At 37.0% G+C, this 22,965-nt stretch overlaps 1 protein-coding gene across 48 annotated transcripts in view; it reads right to left on the bottom strand.

Moving 5' to 3' along the window:
- Positions 1-22,965, bottom strand: part of C3H2orf76 (chromosome 3 C2orf76 homolog) — a 139,782-nt gene that overhangs the window by 39,015 nt on the left and 77,802 nt on the right. For 35 of the 48 annotated variants that reach the window (XM_081575865.1, XM_081575882.1, XM_081575892.1 and 32 more), the window contains 3 exons: positions 17,020-17,057; positions 9,979-10,060; positions 1,893-2,085 (listed from right to left, as the gene is read on the bottom strand). In XM_081575865.1, the coding sequence (XP_081431991.1) occupies positions 2,009-2,085; positions 9,979-10,060; positions 17,020-17,057 (197 nt within the window). In that variant the 3' untranslated portion in view covers positions 1,893-2,008. Of the gene's footprint in view, positions 1-1,892; positions 2,086-6,464; positions 8,913-9,978; positions 10,061-17,019; positions 17,058-22,965 lie in introns of those variants that run through there. The other 13 variants (XM_081575898.1, XM_081575896.1, XM_081575895.1 and 10 more) reach the window with 3 other exon arrangements.

Consider the following 22,965-nt stretch of genomic DNA (forward strand, 5'->3'; position numbering starts at 1 on the left):
TTAAAAAGAAAACCTACAGGTAAAGAATGCTTAATTTTTCTTAAAAAAGAAAAAAAGTGTGGGTAAACTGAATATTTGAAAAATAATCAAACTGAATATGCTTTAACTTATTCTTCTACTTACTTAACTTTCTGTTTGGTTCAGGCTGTCAGCATCAATCCAGTCACTCGCTCCAGCAAGAATCTGGAAGAATTAAAGTCTCCTTTCCTCCTTCTTCTACACCTTTCACAACAGCCATTCAGCAAGTCCCAAAGATTTTACCTCATAGCTCTCCTAAGAGGCCACAGGATAAAATGGGCAAGGTCAAGAATTTAAGACAGACCCGGCTCCACTCGCAGGGCATATTACTGTGCTGCCTTGGGTAAGTTACTTTACCTCTCTGGGCCCTAATTTCTTCATCTATAAATAGATATGATACTATCAAGACTAAAGAGCTGTGCATGCTAAATCACTTCAATCATGTTTGACTCTTTTCGACCCTATGGACCATAGCCCACCAGACTCCTCTGTCCAGGGGATTCTCCAGGCAAGAATACTAGAATGGGTTGCCATGCCCTCCTCCAGGGGATCTTCCCAATACAGGGATCAAACCTGTGTCTCTTATGTCTCCTGCATTGGCAGGAGGGTTCTTTACCACTAGTGCCACCTGGGAAGCCCCTTAAAGAGTTGTGGTAAAAATTAAATAACACATGTAGATACCTAACACAATGCCTGCCATCTAATGCATGACCAAAGGTTAGCACTACTTCAGCAAGGTCTCCTCTTCTCCCTTCCCCTCTGTTGAGTCCTAGGTTGAGGCCTTCCAACCTTCACCTGGTCTATGACAACTGTCTTCTAGTCTTTCTGCCATATGGACACTGCTGCCAAAGCTTACTTTCAAATACACAAATCTAGTCATGTAATTTACCTGTTTAAATCTTCCCATTGGCTCCCAACTACCTACTAGGTAAAGTTCCAACTCCTCAGCATGACTTATAAGGCCTAGCTCAATGGACTTTCTGCCCTTATCTTCCTCTACTCCAAGTGCTTTGCCTTTAAACAAAGCAACGCATCTTCTGGCTATGTTAACCCAACTTTCAAGTTTGATTTTTTTGTTTGTTGGTTTGTTTTAGCAGAATAGATTTTCTTATATTAGCCTCACCACGATGAAGTCTTACTAGCAATTTAAGGCTTCATGGAACAATTCTAGAGCCAACTAACCTCTCTCAGAGTTATGATTAGATACATGCTGGCTGAGAGGCCCCCTTGAATCCACTATTCTTCAGATGCTGGTAGTCAGACATCAAAGTATTATATTATTTTGAAAGAATGTATCATCCATGACTTAGACTTGTTCTCAATGGACAATTTTCTTCCAGAAGTGCAAACTTCCTGCGACCTCCTCTCCCCAAATAAATGAGTTTGATTCTATTATCTGAAGCCAGGAAACATAGCTCAGAAAAACACATTTCAGCAATGTTATTTGTGTGGGCTGTAACATGAAAAGAAAGAAGAAACTCTTATATCAGAAAACCTCCCTAAAATATATCCAATTTAATTTCATGTGTGGTGATGTTTATCACAGTGAGTGAAAAGATGGCATTCATGGTCATAAGAATCCCTGCTAGACAAAGATAGTAACAGGGGCTCTAATTAGAGACTTTGGAGAAAACACAAAATAAAAGAGAATGACCTTAGTCTTATAATCTTTTTTAAAGAATCCAACATGCAAGTCACCAAAATGACCTCTAATTTCAAGAAACAAATTATAACTAAAGAGCCAACACTCCATGGTGATTTTTGAATAATTATTTCTTTCACTTAAAACCAGATGTTTTTCCCGTAAATAAATACATTATTTTACAACAAGAAAGAAAGAAATGAGACCTGCACAAGAGAGAACACACCACAGATTTTACCTCAAATGGCAGAGCCTGGGATTAATTTTTTTATTTGTCAATTTCAGAAACTCACTAGAGGAATAAAGAGCTTAATACAAGTATGCAAAAAAGGAAGCTGTGTGAGGTTTTCACCAGGATGAAATGGGATTAGCTTTGTAGTTCTTATAGTCTTCTTCACAGAAGAATGCAATTTCAGTTTCACTGGCTGAAAAAAAAAAAGAAAAATAGAAAATGGAAAAAAAATTTTAATGTAAAATTAGATTTTAAGTAAGTATGGAAATCCATATTTCATTGATCAGTGCTTCCAAGGCCTAAAGTAAGAAATATGAATTTGGTTTCACATTTCACAAAATCAACAAGTTTAAGTACAAGAATCTAGAATTCAACCAATTTAAATGTAAAAAGAAAAATAACCAGAAAAATTAAAAACAAGAGTTAACACATGAATCTGGTTTTCAAGAAATCATAAAATTGTTCATTTATAGTCCTCTTGACAATCCTAGAAATAATAAGCCATTATTTTTTTTTCCAAATGTGTTACTCTGTTCCTGAAGGAGGAGGAAAACTCTTTTCTCCCTCCTCTGAAATTAGCCTGTAGGTATAATAATTTAATACTTAGAGGATCAGTAGAATATTTTACAGATCACTTTACATTCTCCCTCATGACCCATCAAAATATGTGTCTGAAGAAGTTAATTTTTTGCCCGCTTATGACTAATTCATGAGGCTTCAACAATATGCAAAGTGAAAGACACAAATTGGCTTCTACCGCAATACCTTCAAATACCTCTAATTATTCACAAGGGATACGGCACAGCTAAAGGACCCACAAAGGTTCAGAGCAGTCACAATTCTTTCAACCTAGCAGGTCAAGGACTCTGTCTTCTAAAACAATAAGTCAGCAACATTATTAATTCAGACTGGAGACAAATCTGATGGAAAGCCTTCCAATTATTAAACATGCAATTCTTTAAGGTGTTGTGCCAACAAGTTCCACATTTTTTAAATTAAATCAGAAGTTAATACAGCCTGCTTAAGCTTTTACAGAAAGAGCAAAAGGGCCTTCAGAATCTTGACAAGAAAACAGACAAGATTATTTGTAATGAATACTGATCACTCAATTAACATATTCTCTAAAAACAGACCAGTGAAACTCTTCAAGCCAAATAAATAGGATAATAAGGAAGGATGCCAAGGATTACCACTGGTCTCCCAGTTTAAAGTTCTCATCTCTTCATTAGAATCTATCACAGAAGAATGAAATTAAACAGCTTAGCATAACATTTCATTAAAAATGTTTTTGCTGGTTTTAAGTATACCAAATTTAATGTTTCTCAAACCTAAAGTCCTGTGGTCTTTACAGAAAATATAGAAATGTTGAAAGAAGAAAATAAAATCACCCAGAGTCTGAGATCCTCATTCCAGCCCTTTTATATATTCAAGATTAAATGAAGATTAATCTTGATAAAAATCAGATTACGAACTCTTGTCACAATAAGCCTGGGTGTGTGTGTGTAGGCAAGCAGGGAAGACACAGCAGAAAGAAACTGGAAATCAATGAGAGGGGCTATAAACAAACACACCCTGGGCAAACAGTAAGTTAATGTACAGTTAAATATTACAAGAAAATGGCATTTAAATTAATAGCTAAGAGCTCTATATTGGGGAATAGTAAAATGTTGAAGAGGGAGCTTCAAAAAATACAGTATTCAAAGAGAAGATATTCTGAGAACTATCCTTTATATATAAAAAGCTCCTTTTTTGAAGAGAAGCAAGCCCAAAGGTAGACCTACATAATTTTCAAGTGATTCTAATATCCTCCTCCTGATATTAGGAGAATAAGCAAAAGTCCCCTGTTCTTAATAATCACAATGCAAGATTTCATACACAATGTGCTATTTACATATAGAACTTTACACAGTGCTTTGTCCATACAGCACTTCGCTCAATACACACTAACTGTAATTACAATTTTTACTTAACGCAGTTGACATTTATCTGTACCCCTTTTGAGAAACTAGTACATCTTATGGTTCTTCAGGATACCAATAATAGGTTTAGAATTAAATGAATGTATAGAAAGAACCAACAAAGCATTTCTGTTTTGACACATAAGTTCTCTTGGGTCTAATTAAGTTATAGATCAATCCATTATTTATATACTACAGGCTTAAAAATGAGGTCATCTAAGGTAAAGATTTTATTTTCAGATGAATGAATTTTTTTTTAAGAAAACTAGATTGACAAATCGGAGAAGGCAATGGCAACCCAGTCCAGTGTTCTTGCCTGGAGAATCCCAGGGACCGCGGAGCCTGGTGGGCTGCTGTCTATGGGGTCGCACAGAGTCGGACACGACTGAAGCGACTTAGCAGCGGCAGCAGCAGCAGATTGACAAATGGGTTAAACTCAAATGGTCCAGGTTGATAAAAATGTTTACCCTTAACAAACTGGAGAATAACACACAAATTAGGAGTTAGCTGCTTTGAACATTCAAAAGAAAGACATAAGGTGGATTGTAAACTTTAGTAATGTGGTCCTCAAGCAGAAACAGAATATAATGTTTTTTTCTTAAATCTACAGAACCCTATTGAAAATGTCTGAGACAATGATTTCACATATTTAGACTGCAAATTTACTTGCCAATTACAGTGAAAACAAATTACAAAAGATTTTCAAGACCTCTACATAATCACCCTTTCCTCCATTATCCCAAATTCTATTTAAAATGGCTCCAGAAGAACCCTCAGGAAGTCTACCACATGCTGGTCCCCTAGGGCACCTGATTTTAAATTAAATGTGCTGCAGGCAGCAGTGCACTCAGGTGCATAGTGCCTTGGCATGTGAATGTGAAATGAATGTGCATTCTCAAATCCAATAAATATACCACCAGCTCATCCCTTTGTCTTACTAGCAAATGAAACCAAGTAAGATCTCTCCAAATACATTTGTGGATCATTTTAATACTGACTTTCAAGTTTAATGAAATGAATACAACCCAGGACATTCAAATGTTGATATGAAATTAATAATTAAGAATTTTATAATGTTTCCATTATAAAATGCACATATATATATACCTTGAATGGGAAAATAATAACTTCAAATTATTTTAAAAAAGAAGAAAAACCAATTTTAAATGTAAAAATCTCAGGAAAGTTGAGTATAACGTACTTAAACTCCTCAACTAATTTATTTCAATAAACCCATCTATTAACAAGGATTTACTGTATGGCTTCTAAATCCTGAACCTCATATCAAAGCCGTGTGCAGCACAGCAACTGTCGTCTGAGAAAAGAGGCTGAGACATGTGTCCTGACTGTAGTACAGACAATTAACGATCAGAGCAGGCTGTAATGTGAATAATAACTCCAGATTATTGGCAAAAAAAAAAAAAAAAAAAAAAGCCAGGAAGGGCAAGGTGTGATTTCTGCAGCAATTTGACACCAAAAGGACAAAGTTTCACTGTCTCGCCTGGTCCAGGACTGTATCTCATCTTTGCAAGTTTCACAAAAGCCTAATCTACAAATTATTCAAAACCATGCCCACAGCTGTGTTATATATCTAACTTTTCACCAAAGGAGGTCAACAATCCAACAAGTAGTTCCAAACAACCATGTGTCTTTTATTTCTTATTTGCTTGAGAATCTGTTTTCAAGCTGGTTGAGAAGATTTCAAACTATAGTTTGGAGAAAACAAATATAGAAATGAATCTGACCTTTGATAGACTGGACACTGTGATTTCCACATCAGCATACAAAGTGAAAGTGTTAGTCGCTCAGTCGTGTCCGTGTCCGACTCTTTGTGACCCCATGGACTGTAGCCCTCCAGGTTTCTCGGTCATGGAATTCTCCAGGCAAGAATACTAGAGTAGGTTGTCATTCCCTTCTCCAGGGGATCTTCCTGACCAAGGGATCAAACCCACGTCTCCTGCATCGGTACGCAGATTCTTTACATCTGAACTACCAGGGAAGCCCGAGGGGAGGGCAAAAAGGGAAGAATCATGTCTGGAAGGTTCCTTCTGATCTTCTTTCTCTGGGATCCCAAATTCCCTGGGCCTGCCACCTATTTTATTAAGTACCAGATCATTGCTGCTATGATGTTAACATGAACAGCCAGTTAAACCCACTGTCAAAGCAAGAAAGCATGTATGCCCCAAGATATTACTACCTAAACGAGAATGGTAAAGCGACTCAAACCTTCAGGAAACACTAATCATATATGATCCTGATAAAGAAGTGGAGCCAAGGAATACTACAATTTGAGCTGCTTAGCCAAGATCACCGAGAGGGGCCGGGCACCAAGACTGGGTTTCAGTTGTGGGCAGACAATACAGTGACACACAAAGTGAAAACAAATAACAAGGGAATTGGGGAATTATTATGAGATGTGGCTTGATGCAAACTCTTCCCAGAGGTGAGCACTTAGAGCTTGCCAGACTGTGTCTTGTTTTAAAATATTTCCAGTAAAACATAACTGACTTTAGAAGAGTTACCCTATCTCAGTTTCTTTCCTAAACCAGAGAAGATTCAAAAGATAGCAACTGTAGAATGCAGCAAAATAAAAGATAAAATATAACCCCCAAAATATTTAACATGAAAATTTATTACTTAGGGGAATTAGTCCATAAAACCACAACTGTTAACAACAAGATCTTTAAATTATAAATAACAGGTCTAGGTAAGGCCTTCTTCCTTCTTCCACAAAACAAATCTTTTTATTGATGTATTTTAGACTAAATCCACAAGCAAAAACCTCCCCTGATGTCAAGCATAGAATATACAATTGGGATCTGCAATGTAGATAAAAGGCTAGAGAATTTTTCGGTGAGAAAAGAAATCTTCAAATCAGTTTGTTCCCCTAATTCTCCCCCCCCCAACAGTCTTTCTTTTTCCTTTCATGATTTTTACAGAAAAGTCATAATGATACATTTGTTACACTGGCCTTATTCCCATGGCAACTGACTGTGATGGCAGAGTGAAAGCTCTACAGCAAGATCAAGTGGTAAGAAGGGAGAGAGCAATGACTTAGAATTTTTCTCCTAAAACCTCTTAAAAACCTAACCAGGCACAGCACCAAGGGAGGGAAAATTCCCTAGAAAAATCACACATTTCAAGTACTGCTTTTATAACTCTACTCCCACTTAGAATTTTTTGTTGCTTTCCAGGGGCCATCACCTCCTTCCCCATGTGTAATAACTGTGGCTTGTTCTCAAGGGTAGAGAAACACTGCTCTCAGCAACAAAGGGGAACATGCAGAAGAGGGGGTTGCTCCCAACAGGGATGGAAGACACCCTCAACCAGGGCTACAGACTTGCCAGGGCATGAGAACAGTTTGAAGTAACAACATGAAACCAGTGGAGGACCCATGAAAAGGATCCGATTCTGTTCAAAGATCTGTATGGCCTTAAAACAAGAATGACCCCCCCCAAAAAAGTGATTTGATTTATACCTTTATAGGTGGTTTGTTATATAAGTCTGAAATTGATGACAATTAAACCAATGACTTGAGGTTTTAACAGATTCAAAACATTTGCCAATTGCTTTCTCCAAAATGGTTTCCAAATAAAATGAAGTGTTTTTGAAGGTGTTTACATGCATTGCTCCAGATGCTTTCATATACATTCTTTTACTTAATCCTATGACAACCCTCTGAAATAGGTTTATTATTTCTGTTTCACTTTACAGAAATCAAAGTAGAAGTTCAGAGAGTCTAAATGGCTTCCAGAAGGTCACAGATGCAGAGCCGTCATTCAAACCAATTTTCCCTAAATTTAGGAGTTGATTCCTTAAAACTGGGCCCTTACTCTATAAGTAATACATGTAAATTATACAAGAAAGTTTAAATTACAAAAGCAATTAGATAAAATGGAGAATAAAGAAAAAAAAAAACACAATTACTGGCAATGCCACCACCCAGGGCAACCATTTCTATAATTTTAGTATATGATCTCTTCTTCATATACATATACAGACATGTAAATACATACATTTAAAAATAATAATGGTATCACACAATACATTTTCTATTTCCATTCAATAAAGCTCTACATCAATGAATCTCAAACCAGGAAGGTGAGAGATAACACTTCTGAATGTGTATCACAACCTTGGAGGAGTCACAGAGTTGAGGAAGCATACTTCTGTTGGCTTGGTAATAGATATGCCAGAAAATTACTTAGTAAGTTTGAGAAAGTCTTACTGCTCAAATTGATCAACAAAGTTAGAGGTAATACACCTTCCCAACAGTAGTACAAGAGAACCTCCATTTTCTAACATTCCTTCAGATACTACCACTGTTCTTCGTGTCTGCTAGTCTTAAATTATTGCTTGTCCAAGGTCACCCAGACAGTACGTGGCAGTCAAGCTGTTAACCCAAGCACTCTGACTTCAGCCTCTAATTCTTAATCACTAGAGTAGTAAACTACATAAAATTTAGTCTCTATTTTCATGTATATTGCTCTCATTACTAATAGGGCTGAACTATTTTTTATGTTAGCTATTTCTTCTATTAGTAGTTTATTTCTCTTTTTTACATTAATTATAAGACCTCTTTACAAAGTCAGGCTTTCTTTGTCATATATGCTGCAAATACTTTTTCACAATTTATTGCTTCTCCTTTAACTCTGTTTATGTGGTCAAATCTATCATTTCTCCCTGCTTTATGGCTTCTGGCTTCAAGGGCATGCTTAGAAAGTTCTTCTCCCCAAGATTATGAAACTACTGACCTACAGTTTACCTAAAAACTTTTTTACATTGCAAACATTTAATCTATATAGAATTTATTTTAGAATAAAAACTAAGAACTTAAGTTTTATTTTCTCAAATGTTTTAGCAATGGGCCCAACAGTTCCTGGCTAATTCATTCTTTACTCCACTTATTTGAGATGTCAAAATTTTTTCATACCATGAAGCTGTTTTTTAGTTGGTTTTTTAATTTTCCAGTCTTTTCCATGGAGCTGTCAATTCCTGTATCAATACCAGTCTGTTATACTAAGCATAGTTTTATGCTTAATAAGCAGTTAAGTGCTACCTGCTGTAACAAAATAAGTACCAAATTAAGAAGAAATAAATGTCAAATTAAACATTGTTTTTTCAAATAACAGCAATCAATCTTATGTAGTCACAATATAGAAAGACACTAAGTCTAGCCAAGACTATAGACTTAAACACAGAAAACAAGTCTGAGATTATACAACATGGCATTAAAAATCATATCTAAGTTAGAGATGTCAGGAACCCACTTTAACCACGTGTCATTTAAAAATGAATTCCTGACAGATTTGACAACAATAAAACATCTGTCAAAAAAATTTAAGGATTCCTAACATGGACTTCATGAACCTTAGAGTGCCCCTTACCCAGTGCATATAAAAAATTAGAAAGTAAGTGTGATTTGTGCTGCTTCATTATGTCAGAGGCATAATGCCTTCAACTGCTCACATTTCTCTCAAAACCTTCGCTGTACTACCACATCATCTGTAAGTATACATGTAAGTAGAATTATAGTGACATCTAATGGTCACAACACATGTCACATAGCATTTCTTTAAAATAAAACTGCATGCATATTCCAAATTGAAAGGATAAATCAGACAATTTTTCAACTGCACACCAAGGCTCCTGTTTGAAATTCCATGACTTGGTCGGCTCGGAGTGATTTGGATAACTATCAGAAACCACGCTGCTTGTTATACAAACAACATCTCACTTCATTATTCCACGATACTTCTACCGGGCCCTTTTCTCTTAAACTATCAGCTCAAATGAAGCTGATATGAGTAAGTAGGTTATTAAGTGAGTAATAACCTGTCAATCACTTAAAATAACCCTCAGCAGAATTCTGAGTATACTTTATGGAAAGAACTATTTGCATGCTGAACGTTGGGAGAGCAGATATCTACTGACCTCAGTCAAATGATCTGAATGTACATCATTCTTGTCCTTCCCCTCTGAATAATTATCAGGAAGTGTAAATAGCACCAAGGGTAGTATTTACTTTGCATTAAGTTATCCAAATATAATCAGCCAGACATCACCATCCAGGCCAGGAAAGCCAGTGCCCCCTCTAGCTCCGCATGCACACACACACACTTTCTCACCGATTCCAGCTGCTTTCAGGGTGGTATCTTCTTTTAACAGGAGTCTGTCATCATCTTCCAAACTCAACACAAGTTCATTTGTCTAGAGAGAAAAAAAAAATCCACTTTTTACCAGGACTTTTATTAGTTTCACATTTGGTGAGATTCCTCAAAGACAACTGAATTGTTACTTTGGGTCACAGCAATAATCTAAGTCACATTTTGCTCCTATTGCTGTAGGGAAAGCAGTGAACAGGTACATAGTGAGTACCTACTAAATACACACTACATAAAGCACTAGGGATACAGGGCTAGAACACAGAGCTTTTGTGCTGGAGCTGGGTTAAAATTCAGGTTCCACAAATATCCAGCTGCGTGGTTTCAATAAATTACATAGTCTTAAGAAAAAAAAAAAAGTAGGGGTAGCAATGCATCTTCTTATTGCCATGTGGTGAGGATGAAAAGAGATGAAGTATATAAAACCCCCAGTGTAGTGTCAGTCACATAGGGAGTAGTGTTAGCTGTCACTGTCCTGTTTCATCATCATCTCATCCTCACAATAACCCAGGAGGATTCAGAGAGGTTAGGATACATGCTCAGAGGATGTGGTCAGGGAACTAAGGTTCTGTTAGTGGAAACACTGACTGAAACCGCCCACCCTGGTCAGGCACTACAGTAACCATTTGTATGAGTTATTTTACAACAGAAGATCCTAGTAAGGAAAACAGAACTAACAAGCCACCACCAACTGGAAGAATTTGGAAACGGTCAAAAGAAGATACCACATGTCCTACCAATCTTCCAGAATCCTTCTCGCTGGAATCCATCTTGGCTGAACAATGCTTGCTCCTCTACCAGGAAGGACCCTGAGTCAGAATGACTGGCCAGAGACAACCCAGAAGCTAATCTCATCACCATAAAACCTGAGACTGCAGGCCACATGGCAGAGCAGTCCTCCTGGGTTCCCTTACCCTCCTGCTCTTCACCCGGGAGCCCCTTCCCAGTAAAGTCTCTTGCTTTGTCAGCATGTGTGTGTCCTCAGACAATTCATTTCCCAGTCTTAGACAAGAGCTCAGTCTTAGGTCCTCGTAGGAGTCCCTCTTCCTGCAACAGATCCAGTTTTGACCAGTCTGACTTCTGAGAGAAGCAAGTTTGCCTCTGCTGAAAGCTCACATATTTAAAAACCCTGCTCCAGCTAACAAACACTTGGTCCCAAGTCCTGTTAACTAACATTTCTCTTTGTGATTTAGGGAGAGTCTGCTCTCCAATGCTACTCACAAATCCGCTTAAACCTCATAAATATTGATCCTGCCTCTAAACAGCACCTAGTAGTGAGTACTCACTGGGCACACAGTTCCACCTGTCAACCAGAACGCAGTTGTTCAGCACCAGATTCTTTTTCCAGAATATGGCTGAGAGGGAGGCTCAACAGAAAGGCCTCTCAGCAGTCAAAAGAGCCACCCCAGGAGCCATGCTCCACAGCTTTACTCACTAGAAAGAGCACAGGGGCTTAAACGCGCACAGATTAAAAGCGGGGGGAAAACTTTACTGAAAAAATCATTTTAGAATAGGTAATACATACTCGCAAGACAAAATTCTCCAAGTACATATGGACAGAATGAGAAGTAGGCTCCTCCCTCCTCCACCCAGCTACCCAGTTCACCTCCAGAGAATTTGTACTAATTCTTATGCATCCTTTCAGAGACTGTCCTTGTACCTTCCAGAGACTGTTGTTGTACATGTACATGCAGGCAGAGATGTGCCTATAAACTTTTTCACACAAATGATGGTGTGGTATATGCTGTGTTCTAACTTCTCTTAAAATATCTTAAAGTCATTCAGATACAACTGAACTTACAAAACAAAAAGAGACTCACAGACTTAGAGAATGAACTTATGGTTGCTGGGGGAAAGGATGAGGGGAAAGGATAGTTAGGGAGTTTGGGATGGACATGTACACAATGGTATATTTAAAATATACCAACAAGGACCTACTACTGTATAGCACATGCAGCTCTGCTCAATGTCATGTGGCAGCCTAGACAGGAACAGGGTTTAGGAGAGAATAGACACATGTATATATATGGCTGAGTCCCTTAGCTATTCACCTGAAACTATCACAACATTGTTTATCAGATACACTCCAATACAAAGTAAAATATCTTAAAGTCATTCAAAATCAGTTTAAGAGCTGCATCATAATTTATCAAGGGTGCAGTATATTCCAATGGAAGGATTAACACTCTCTCTGTCCTTACTGATGGACATTCAGGTTGTTTCCTATCTCTTCCTATCCTACTCAGTCCTGCATCAAATATCCTTGTCCATGTATCATTTGGTGTATGTACAAGTTTTGTCTGTAAGATAAACTCCTAGAAGTAGAACTGTTTGGTCAGAGAGGAAGTACAATTTTTATTTTGACAGATATTCCCAAATTACTCTCCAAAGAAGCAGTATCCATTTATACCACCACTACCCATCACTGAGAGTCCCTGTTTCCCATACCCTCACCAGCACAGTGTATTATCAAAAGATTTTGATATCACCAATCTACCAAATGTAGATTAAGAATAGTGTTGTGGTGGTGGTTTAGTCACTAAGTCGTGTCTGACTCTTGTGACCCTTGGACTATAGCCCTCCACGTTCCTCTGTCCATAGGATTTTCCAGGCAAGAATACTGAAGTGGGTTGCCATTTCCTTCTCCAGGGGATCTTCCTGACCCAGGGATTGAACCTGGGTCTGCTGCACTGCAGGCAGATTCTTTACCTACTGAGCTACCAAGGAAGCCCCCAACAAGAGTCTTAATTTATATTTATTTGGGTGTGAATAGTTTCTATTTTTTTAATAAACTTGTAGGATTTTTTTTAAATGGAATTGTGGAATACTGTTACATTCTAAGAAAACTGGGCTTCCCTGAAGGCTCAGATGGTAAAGAATCTACCTGAAATGCAGGAGACCTGGGTTCAGTCCCAGGTCAGGAAGATCCTCTGGAGAAGGGAATGGCTACCAATGCCAGTCACAAAGAGTCGGACACAACTGAGTGACTAACACTCACTTTTCACTAAGAAAATTAGGTCTTTTCTGTAATACAAGTTAGAAAATCTCCCAGTTTTCATTTGTTCCTTCATTTTCCTTCTAGTGCCTTTTTTAAAAGAAGGTGCTGAGGGAGAAGGTGAGGGTGGGACGTTCTGGGAGAATAGCATTGAAACATGTATATTATCATATGTGAAACAGAACACCATTCCATGTTTGATGCATGAGACAAGGGCTCAGGGCCGGGGTAATGGGATGACCCAGAGGGATGGGATGGGGAGGGAGGTGGGTGGGGGGTCCAGGAAGGGGAACACATGTAAACCCATGGCTGATTCATGTCAATGTATGGCAAAAACTATTACAATATTGTAAAGTAATTAGCCCCCAACTAAAATAAATAAATTTATAAAAAAAAAAAAAAAGAAGGTGCTGAATGTCTGCTGAATGAATAAAGGAAAATGTATCAATCTTTCATTTTTCTATCATACTTAAAAAGATCTTCAGTGTAAGATTACTTTAAAATCCCATGTTTCCTTAAAATATTTTAATTAACTTCATCTTTTAAACTTTTAATCATAGAGTAGTTCAAACATAAAATGTATGCAGGATAGTACAATGAACACTTCATGTACCCAACACCCAGCTTGAATAAATTATCCACTCATGTTGATCTAGTTAATCTCTATCCTCACCTATGGGTTTCATCTTAGACTTATTTGAGTATTTATTTTGGCATAAGGAAAAGGATATGGATTCAATTTAACTGTTTTCCAGTTGTTCCAGTAACATTTACTGAATCCTCCACATTTTCTCCATAAATTTGAAATGCAATATTCACTATATACTAAATTCCCATATATAATTGGGTCTGTTTTTGGACTTCTAATTCTGTGTCTTTGAACTAACAGTTCATGTGACAGTACCACACTATTTTAATTACTATAGTTCTACAGTATGTCTTAATGTGCCAGGGTTAGTCACTTTCATTTCTCTTTTTTCTGACTATTCTTCATTATTTATTTTTTGCATGTTAGTTTTATAATCAATTTCTTTAGTTTTTATATACACACCACACACACACATACATATATACACAAATACATATATACACACAACTGTTACTAGAACTTTATTTGGGTAGAGAACTGACATCTTCATACTGTTGCTTCTTCCCATCCAAATATCCTTTGCGTTTCCACTTAAGTCTCATCTTATACCCCTCTTTGCATGTTTTTCTTTTTTGTTAAATTAAGGTGGAATTTCATATAAAGTTAGCACATAGATCTTAAGAGGAGTTCAGCTCAATGAGTCTGGACAGCCGAATAACCTCTCTGAAATTTTAAAGTTTTCTTCTTAAAGATCTTGTATATTTCTTACAAAGTTTACTACAGGGTGTGACTTCTTCCTAGCGTAAACTTTTAACAAGGATAGCTATCCGGTTTCCAAACTCACAAAATGTAAGACAGAAACTGGGTTTTTCTTTCAAATCTTTTTGATAGGAATTATTATGACTTTACAAGTAGCCTACTGATTATACTCCATACTACACACATAGACACACAAGTACATTTTCTTGCCAAAATAAACCATACTATAATAATTACTTGCACTGGACTACTGATTCATTCAACAAACACTGAGCTCATCATCCAAACAGGAGGCTTGGTGGGAAGGTATCCAGTCATCTTTTTCTTGTGGTGATGGCACCAAATTTCTATGGACACCTGGTAATTTCAATTAAGAAAGTCTAAACCTAGAAATTTTGGAAAATGGGGAACATGCCTTTTGTGAACAAGTTCATTAAGATACAGGAGTTAGTTGGAAGTTTCTCCCTTTGGCTAATGAAGAAGACTAAAATTACAGCAGGGTTGGAAAACTGACAAGCTGTGCCAGTGATGTCTATAGGCCTTGTAAATGGGAAGTAGAATGCACATGCAAAACTGAGAAAAATGGCTGGCAGTTGGAAAAGGCACAAATGAGGAACATGTGGGTAAAAGTTTTAAGTCTTAAAACTATCTGTAAAAATATATTGACTCCTTCCTTACAAAAGTTAATGAGGAAATCTGAAGAACTATCTCTTAACTGGGTTTCCCTGGTGGCTCAGGAGTAAAGAACCACCTGCCAATGCAGGAGACATGGGTTCCATTCCTGGGTCAGGAAGATCCCCTGGAGAAGGAAATGGCAACCCACTCCAGGATTCTTGCCTGGGAAATTCCACGGACAGAGGAGCCTGGTGGGGCTATGGTCCATGGGGTCGCAAAAGAGTTGGACACAACTTAGTGACTAAATAACAAAAATCTCAACTTGAATCTCTATGATGTAGATGAAAGTTTATAAAGCCAGATTCCAGAAACATCCTCAGTGACTCAATTTGTTTGGAGAATCTTTAAGTAAATACACTGCTCAACTGAAAAATGGGCTCTAATTTCACAACTCTAATGTGCCAAGATGGAACATATGTTTTAAATACAAGAAACAATTCCAAGATATTTCCAACTATAGTAAGAAAACTTCCTGATTTTTTTAAATGTCATAATACTGATTAATTTGAATATTATGAACTAGGTCTTCATTAGGATAAAGGAATACTCTACTTATTATCCCCTTTTAGGAAACATGAGCACATGAGCAAGCTATGATATAAATGCAACACTAAATGGAGGATGACAACCTTTTTAAAGAGCATATTGTTTCATTTTAACTTTATTTATTTTCTTTCTACAATAAGATCAAGATTCCTACTCTCCACACTTTAGGGACAAGCCTAAAAACAGTCCTGGCTTGGACAAGAGAAAATGGATGGAGTCTGTGGCCAGATACAATTCTAGCATCCATACAAAGTAAAGATTCCACACCATAGTCCCAGACATACACAAGCACTAAATTTCAAAGCATTTGACAATTGGATGCTGTCAAATTTGTATACATAGTCCTTGGTGTAGAAAAATAAAGTTACTGGAAAGAACCAGCTTGGTTTTAGCCCAGAGAAACTGATTTCAGATTTCTGATCTCCAGAACTGTAAGACAGTAAATGTGTGTTGTTTTAAGCCACAAGGAAAAAAAAATTTGAGTTACTAATCCACAGTTAACAGACATATCCTCATGCCATCCTCTTTATGATCTCTTGTTATACATTTATTTGAAAACTGACTGAGTTTATGGGGGGCATCATCTATGACTAGCAAAGAGAATGAAATTAAGTGAATCCATAAATAAATACTTCCTTTAAATATTGTTACGGAAACACTCCTTTGAATGAGGCATTGTGCTAGGTATTGGAGTATGAGGAATAAAATACAGTCCCTTGTCCTTGAGTAGTTTCTATAATAGAGAAGATTATTGTTTTAATGAGAAGTCTATACGAGGTCCCTGAGATTCAAGAAAAAAGATCACTCTGGTCTATCTACATGAGATGCAAACATAAAAACACTGTTCTAAACAAGTATGAAGGCAGAAATGTAAACATACTATAAACACATAACTAAGCAGTCCTCTTTGGGGCGGACCATGTCCTCTGTGAAACTAGTAGGCCTGTTTCCGAGAGCCATGGTAGGGGGCCTTCTCTTAACATACAGAGAGAGTCAAATGAGAGAAAACACATTATTTTCATAATGCTCTCTTCTGGTATAGAAATAGGAAAATCAAAGAAATTGGACTAGATATAATATTTGATATCCTTTATTTGTAACCTGAATTTATTTCAACAAGTTTTACGCTTGTTAAACATTTGCTTGATATACTGGGTTGACCAAAAAGTTCATTCAGGTTTCAAAACCTGAACAAAGTTTTTGGTCAACTCAATATATTAACAACATTTTTTTTTTTTATTAACACTTTTTTAAAAAAGAATCTACTACCAACAGGAATACGATTTAGAGGGTTTTTTTTTCTTTTAATGGATAAAAGGCTATTTAAAGGGTAAATTCAAAATGAAAAATATTTTAGAAGTACACGTTCATTCATTTATTCACTAAGTCAACCAAAATTGATTACCTGCTATGTGCCAGATACTGTACATATGAAACGTACCTTTGATTTATGTGCTTGATGAACAATCTTCAGTTTATCTGCAAGAAAAAAAGATGAGTTGTCTTTTTACTAAAATTATTCTAAAGCTTCATTTCAAACTTATTGAAGTGAGATTAAAAGGCTTCCCAGGTGGCGCTAGTGGTAAAGGATCTACCAACGAAGGAGACACAAGAGATGAGGGTTTGATCCCTAGGTCGGGAAGATCCCCTGGAGAAGGAAATGACACCCTCTCCAGTATTCTCCCCTGGAAAACCCCACGGACAGAGGGGCCTGGTGGGCTGCAATCCACGGGGTCACAAAGTCAAACACAAGTGAGTGCACACATACAAAAAGTGAGATGAGGTGTGTGGTGAGATGGGGAGGGTGGCAGCTGGGAAAGTGAGAAATCTGGGTCCCTGCCTTATGATCAGGTGCACTTAAAAATCTAATATGCAGTAAAAGAAGTATTACATTTGCATATCATTAAAATTAAAGATCACTGTATAAAATATCTTAAAGCCCTGGCCTTTGACAAATACAACTGTGTTTGTACCATAACCTGTAGTTAACTCAGCCCTTTTTCCCTTAGAAGACAGCTGAATGACATAACTCTATCTTGTTTGTTTGAGTCCCTAAATGCTAAGATTAGCAAATAAGGTTTTTTAAAAAGTCTGTCTTTGTTAATGTCTACTACTACTATTTTTCTACTAATCTCTCAGAAGAGATTCAGTGACAGGAGGTCAAATGAGCATAGCAACAAGTTGCTACCACTTTCAGAGTTTAAACACCATCAAGGGTGCACTGGTAATCTGATCAAGGCTGCTAATACCCAAAGACTACCAATATCTGTCTCCTGGTTTTCAAATACTGCACAGGCTCACACCATCTAATCTGCTTTATTCAATCTCTCCTTCACTCCTTAATCTGTTTATCTTGAAGTCAGGCTACACTGTGTTTTTCCAGTAAGTAGTTTCTCTACATTGGGTATTTCTAACTGGGCAATAAGCAGTTCTTAATTATATAACAGACATAGCATTCAACAGGTTTAAATTCAGAAAGTTTCTAATTCTCCACTCAGTTTTATCTAGCCATTTAATTAATTTACTATAGTTATATATATATTATTATATCTGAATAAACTCTTAAGCTTAAGCTAAAATTCATATCTATCAATCATGCTATTTGATTCAACAAGGAATTTCAGTGAAATGAAAGACTCTGTTAAAGAAAAAAAAAACCTTGATTTAACTATGTTTTAATAATAAAGAAGAATTAGGGTACCTATTTAGTTAAGAACAGGCACTCTGAAATGTTCATTATTTTCAATAGTAAAGTTTCAATTGCCTATTATAATTTTTAATATAAAGTCAGCCTTATAAAAATCAATCTAGCCTAAGTGAAATATACACATTTAGGATATAAATAGGTCACAATGGCTAAAAATAAGCTTACAATGTACACAAGAAAATAAACAAATGTGACTTTTGAATTATCTATTATACTGAGTTACCTATTACACTTTTTCTCACTAAAAATATATATTGTTTGTTACTAGAGACAAGTTAGAGAAGCCAATAGCAATTGCTTTTTTTTTTAAACAAAAGGACCTTGATTAAAGTCCATTGCAATCGACCTGCAAAATTGCAGACTGACCTCTCCAAGTGTCATCATGTTCTATATATTTTGCTAATAACTCTTTAAGTTAGAAATATCTTTGCTCTGATATGCTCTGCAACCCCACAATAAGGAGGCAATGTTTTTTTTTTTTTTTTTAGCAGAAAAAGAAATGCTTTGAACATAAATTTTCACCAGATTTTTCTCTCCAACGGAAACTGTTAAGAATTGGGAAGAAAAGAAATGCCCCTTTCTTTGTTAAATCATCTTTTTCTCTTGTTTTTACCTCTTAAAAAAAAACAATTTTAATTATTAACAGAAACAACTTCTGCTGGTATTGTTTCCTTAGTGCAGATTCCTTGAGGAAAACAACCTCATAAAGATAAAAACAAGATTTACGTTTGCAGAGTATTTAATGTGTTCACATTGTTTAATGTAATCTCACACAGCCTTAGAAACAAACAAAATTAGCAGCCTCACACTGCACAACAACAAACATTCACTGCACACATACATCATGCCTAAACAAAAAGAATTTAAAAATAAGACAACATCCCCTGTGCTTTAGGAACACACTGTCTGGCCAGGGTAAATCAGTAATAGATGCAGATGCCAATTAAATGGGAGGCAGGGATCTGAGAAATCTCTGACTCTTGGCAGCCTGGCAGAGAGACTGGACCTTTGTCCAAGGGCACAGAGATGGCAACCAACAAAAATGAAATCTGACTCTGTGCCGTTTCCCCTCCCCAACACTCAGTGTGTTCAGTCCCACAGAGAGTGTAGCAATGCTGCAGGACAAGGATAGGTGAGCAAAGAACACTTCAGCGTTTCTTGTCAAAAACAAATTGCAGATTGTTAAAGAGCCAAACAAAGCCACTTGAATTCTACCAAAACCATGGTGGTTCTCTAATTTCTTCACAGGTAAATGTGTTCATTTTTCCTGCCAATTCATCTGAGTAGTATAGAAATAATAGGACAAGTGGATGTTAATAAGGTGGACTAATAAGAAAGGTACATTATCTACCACCACGGTAAAAGAAAAAGGAACAAGGAAAAAGTAAAAAATAAACTGCAAAACAAGGTTTAAATGGCAATAAAAACATATCTGGCAATAATTACCGTAATTATCAGTTAACTAAATGCACCAATCAAAAGACTTAGAGTGACAGACTGGATAATAAAACAATAGCTTACAATATGTTGCCTACAAGAGACCCACTTTAAGGTGAAGGACACACATACATTGAAAGTGAGGGGATAGGAAAGATTCATGTATAGAGCTATACAAGACCACAACTGCCAGAGCACTCCTCAGGAAAAAAAACAAAACAGGAGGCAAATCCTCCTAGACTTCGGGAAGGAGTCAATCGATACTATAATATTAACAATACTACAAACCTACAGTAATCAAAACAGTGTGGTATTGGGGCAAAAACAGACATATAGATCAATGGAACAGAACAGAGAGCTCAGAAATAAAATCACACATAGGGTCAACTAATCTTTGACAAAGTGGCAACAATATAAAAGGGGAAAAAGTCTCTTTAGCAAGTGATTCTGCCACATGTAAATCAGTAAAGTCAGAACACATCCATACAACATGCACAAAAATAAACTCAAAATGTCTTAAAGACTTAAACATAAGACAAGACACCATAATATTCCTAGAAGTGAACACAGACGAAACATTTTCTGACACAGACCGTACCAATATCTTCTTAGGTCAGTCTCCCAAGTTCAGTTCAGTCACTCAGTCATGTCTGACTCTTGGCAACCCCATGGACTGCAGCATGTCAGGCTTCCCTATCCATCACCAACTCCTGGAGCTTGCTGAAACTCATGTCCATTGAGTCAGTGACGCCATCCAACCATCTCATTCTCTGTCGTCCTCTTCTCCTCTTGCCTTCAATCTTTCCCAGTATCAGGGTCTTTTCCAATGAGTCAGTCCTTCATAGCAGGCAGCCAAAGTATTGGGAGTTTTGGCTTCAGCTTCAGTCCTTCCAATGAACACCCAGGACTGATATCCTCTAGGATTGACTGGCTTGATCTCCTTGCAGTCCAAGAGACTCTCAAGAGTCTTCTCCAACACCACAGTTCAAAAGCATCAATTATTTGGCACTCAGCTTTCTTTACAGTCCACTCTCACATCCATACATTACTACTAGAAAAACTATAGCTTTGACTAGACAGATCTTTGTCAGCAAAGTAATGTCACTGCCTTTTAATATGCTGTCTAGGTTGGTCATAGGTTGCTGTCTAGGTTGGTCTAGGTTGGTCTCCCAAGGCAAGAGGCAATAGAAAAATAAACAAATGGGACCTAATCAAACTTACAAGCTTTTGCACAGCCAAGGAAATCATAAACAAAACAAAAGACAACTTACATAAAGGGATAAAATATTTGCAAGTGATGAGACCAACAAGGGCTTAGTTTCCAAAATATACAAGCAGCTCATACAGCAATGACAACAAACCCAATCAAAAAATGAGCAGAAGATCTAAACAGGTATTTCTCCACAGAAGAAAAAGAGATGACCAACAAGCACATGAAAAGATGCTCAACATTGCTAATTATTAGAGAAATGCAAATCAAAACTACAATGAGGTACCACCTCACACCAGTCACAATGGCCATCATTAAAAAGTCTACAAATAACAAATGCTGGAGAGGATGTGGAAAAAAGGGAACACTCCTACACTGTTTGTGAAATGTAAACTGGTGTAGTTACTATAGAGAACACTATGGAATGTCCTTAAAGAATTAAAACTAGAGTTACCATATGACCCAAAATTCCCACTCTTGTGTATATATGTGGACAAAACTATAATCCAAAATGATACACGCACTCCTATGGTCATAGGAGCACTGTTCACAATAGTGAAGACATGGAAACAACCTAAATGTCCACCAACAGAGGAAGGGATAAATAAGATATGGTACACATGTACAATGCAACACAACTCAGTCATAAAAAAGAAGGAAACAATGCCATTTCTAGCAACATGGATGCAACCAGAGATTATCATACTAAGTGAAGTTAAGTCAGAAAGACAAATACCATATGATATCACTTTAATGTGGAATCTAAATACGACAGAAACGAATCTACAAAGCAGAAACAGACTCAAAGACACAGAGAACAGATCTGTGGTTGCCAAGAGCAGTGGGGAGGGATAGACTGGGAGTTTTGGGTTGTTGTTGTTCAGTCACTCAGTCGTGTCCAACTCTTTGTGATCCCATGGACTGCAGCACACCAGGATTCCCTGTCCTTTACCATCTCTTGGAGCTTGCTCAAACTCATACCCATTGAGTCGGTGATGCCATCCAACCATCTTATTCTCTGTCATCCCTTTCTCCTCCTGCCTTCAATCTTTCCCAGCATCAGGGTGTTTTCTAATGAGTCAGCTCTTCGCATCAGGTGGCCAAAATATTGGAGCTTCAGCTTCAGCATCAGTCCTTCCAATGAACATTTAGGGTTGATTTTCTTTGTGATTGACTGGTTTGATCTCCTTGAAGTCCAAGGGATTCTCAAGAGCCTTCTCCAACACTACAGTTCAAAAGCATCGATTCTTTAGCACTCAGCCTTCTTTATGATCCAACTCTCACATCCATACATGACTACTGGAAAAACCATAGCTTTGACTAGACAGACCTTTGTCAGCAAAGTAATGTCTCTGCTTTTTAATACACTGTCTAGGTTTGTCATAGCTTTTCTTCCAAGAAGCAAGCATCTTTTAATTTCATGGCTGCAGTCACTATCTGCAGTGATTTTGGAGCCCAAGAAAATAAAGTCTGTCACTGTTTCCATTGTTTCCCCATCTATTTGCCATGAAGTGATGGGACCAGATGCCATGATCTTCGTTTTTTGAATGTTTAGTTTTAAGCTAGATTTCTCCCTCTCCTCTTTCACCATCATCAAGAGGCTCTTTACTTCCTCTTCGCTTTCTGCCATAAAGGTGGTGTCATCTGCATATCTGAGGTTATTGATATTTCTCCCGGCAATCTTGGGGTTTTGTAGATACAAAAATTACATATAGAATGGATGGACAACAAGGTCCTATTGTATAGCACAGGAAATTATATTCAATGTCCTGGGATAAATCATAATGAAAAAGAAAACACATACACACACACACACATACATACATACATATATATGAGTCACTTTGTTGTATAACAGAAATTATAAATTAAGTATAATTTAATTAAAAAATAAATAAAACAAAAAAAGATTTTTAAAGATATTTTATGTGAACACAAAGGATAAGAAAGCAGGGGTGGCAAAATACTCATGTCAGACAAAACAGACTTTTTAACAAAGGCCATAAAGAAAGAAAGACACTATAAAATGATAA

This window comes from Giraffa tippelskirchi, chromosome 3 (genome assembly GCF_054371585.1).
Source record: "Giraffa tippelskirchi isolate mGirTip1 chromosome 3, T2T-mGirTip1v1.2.pri, whole genome shotgun sequence".
NCBI classification, from domain to species: Eukaryota; Metazoa; Chordata; class Mammalia; order Artiodactyla; family Giraffidae; genus Giraffa; species Giraffa tippelskirchi.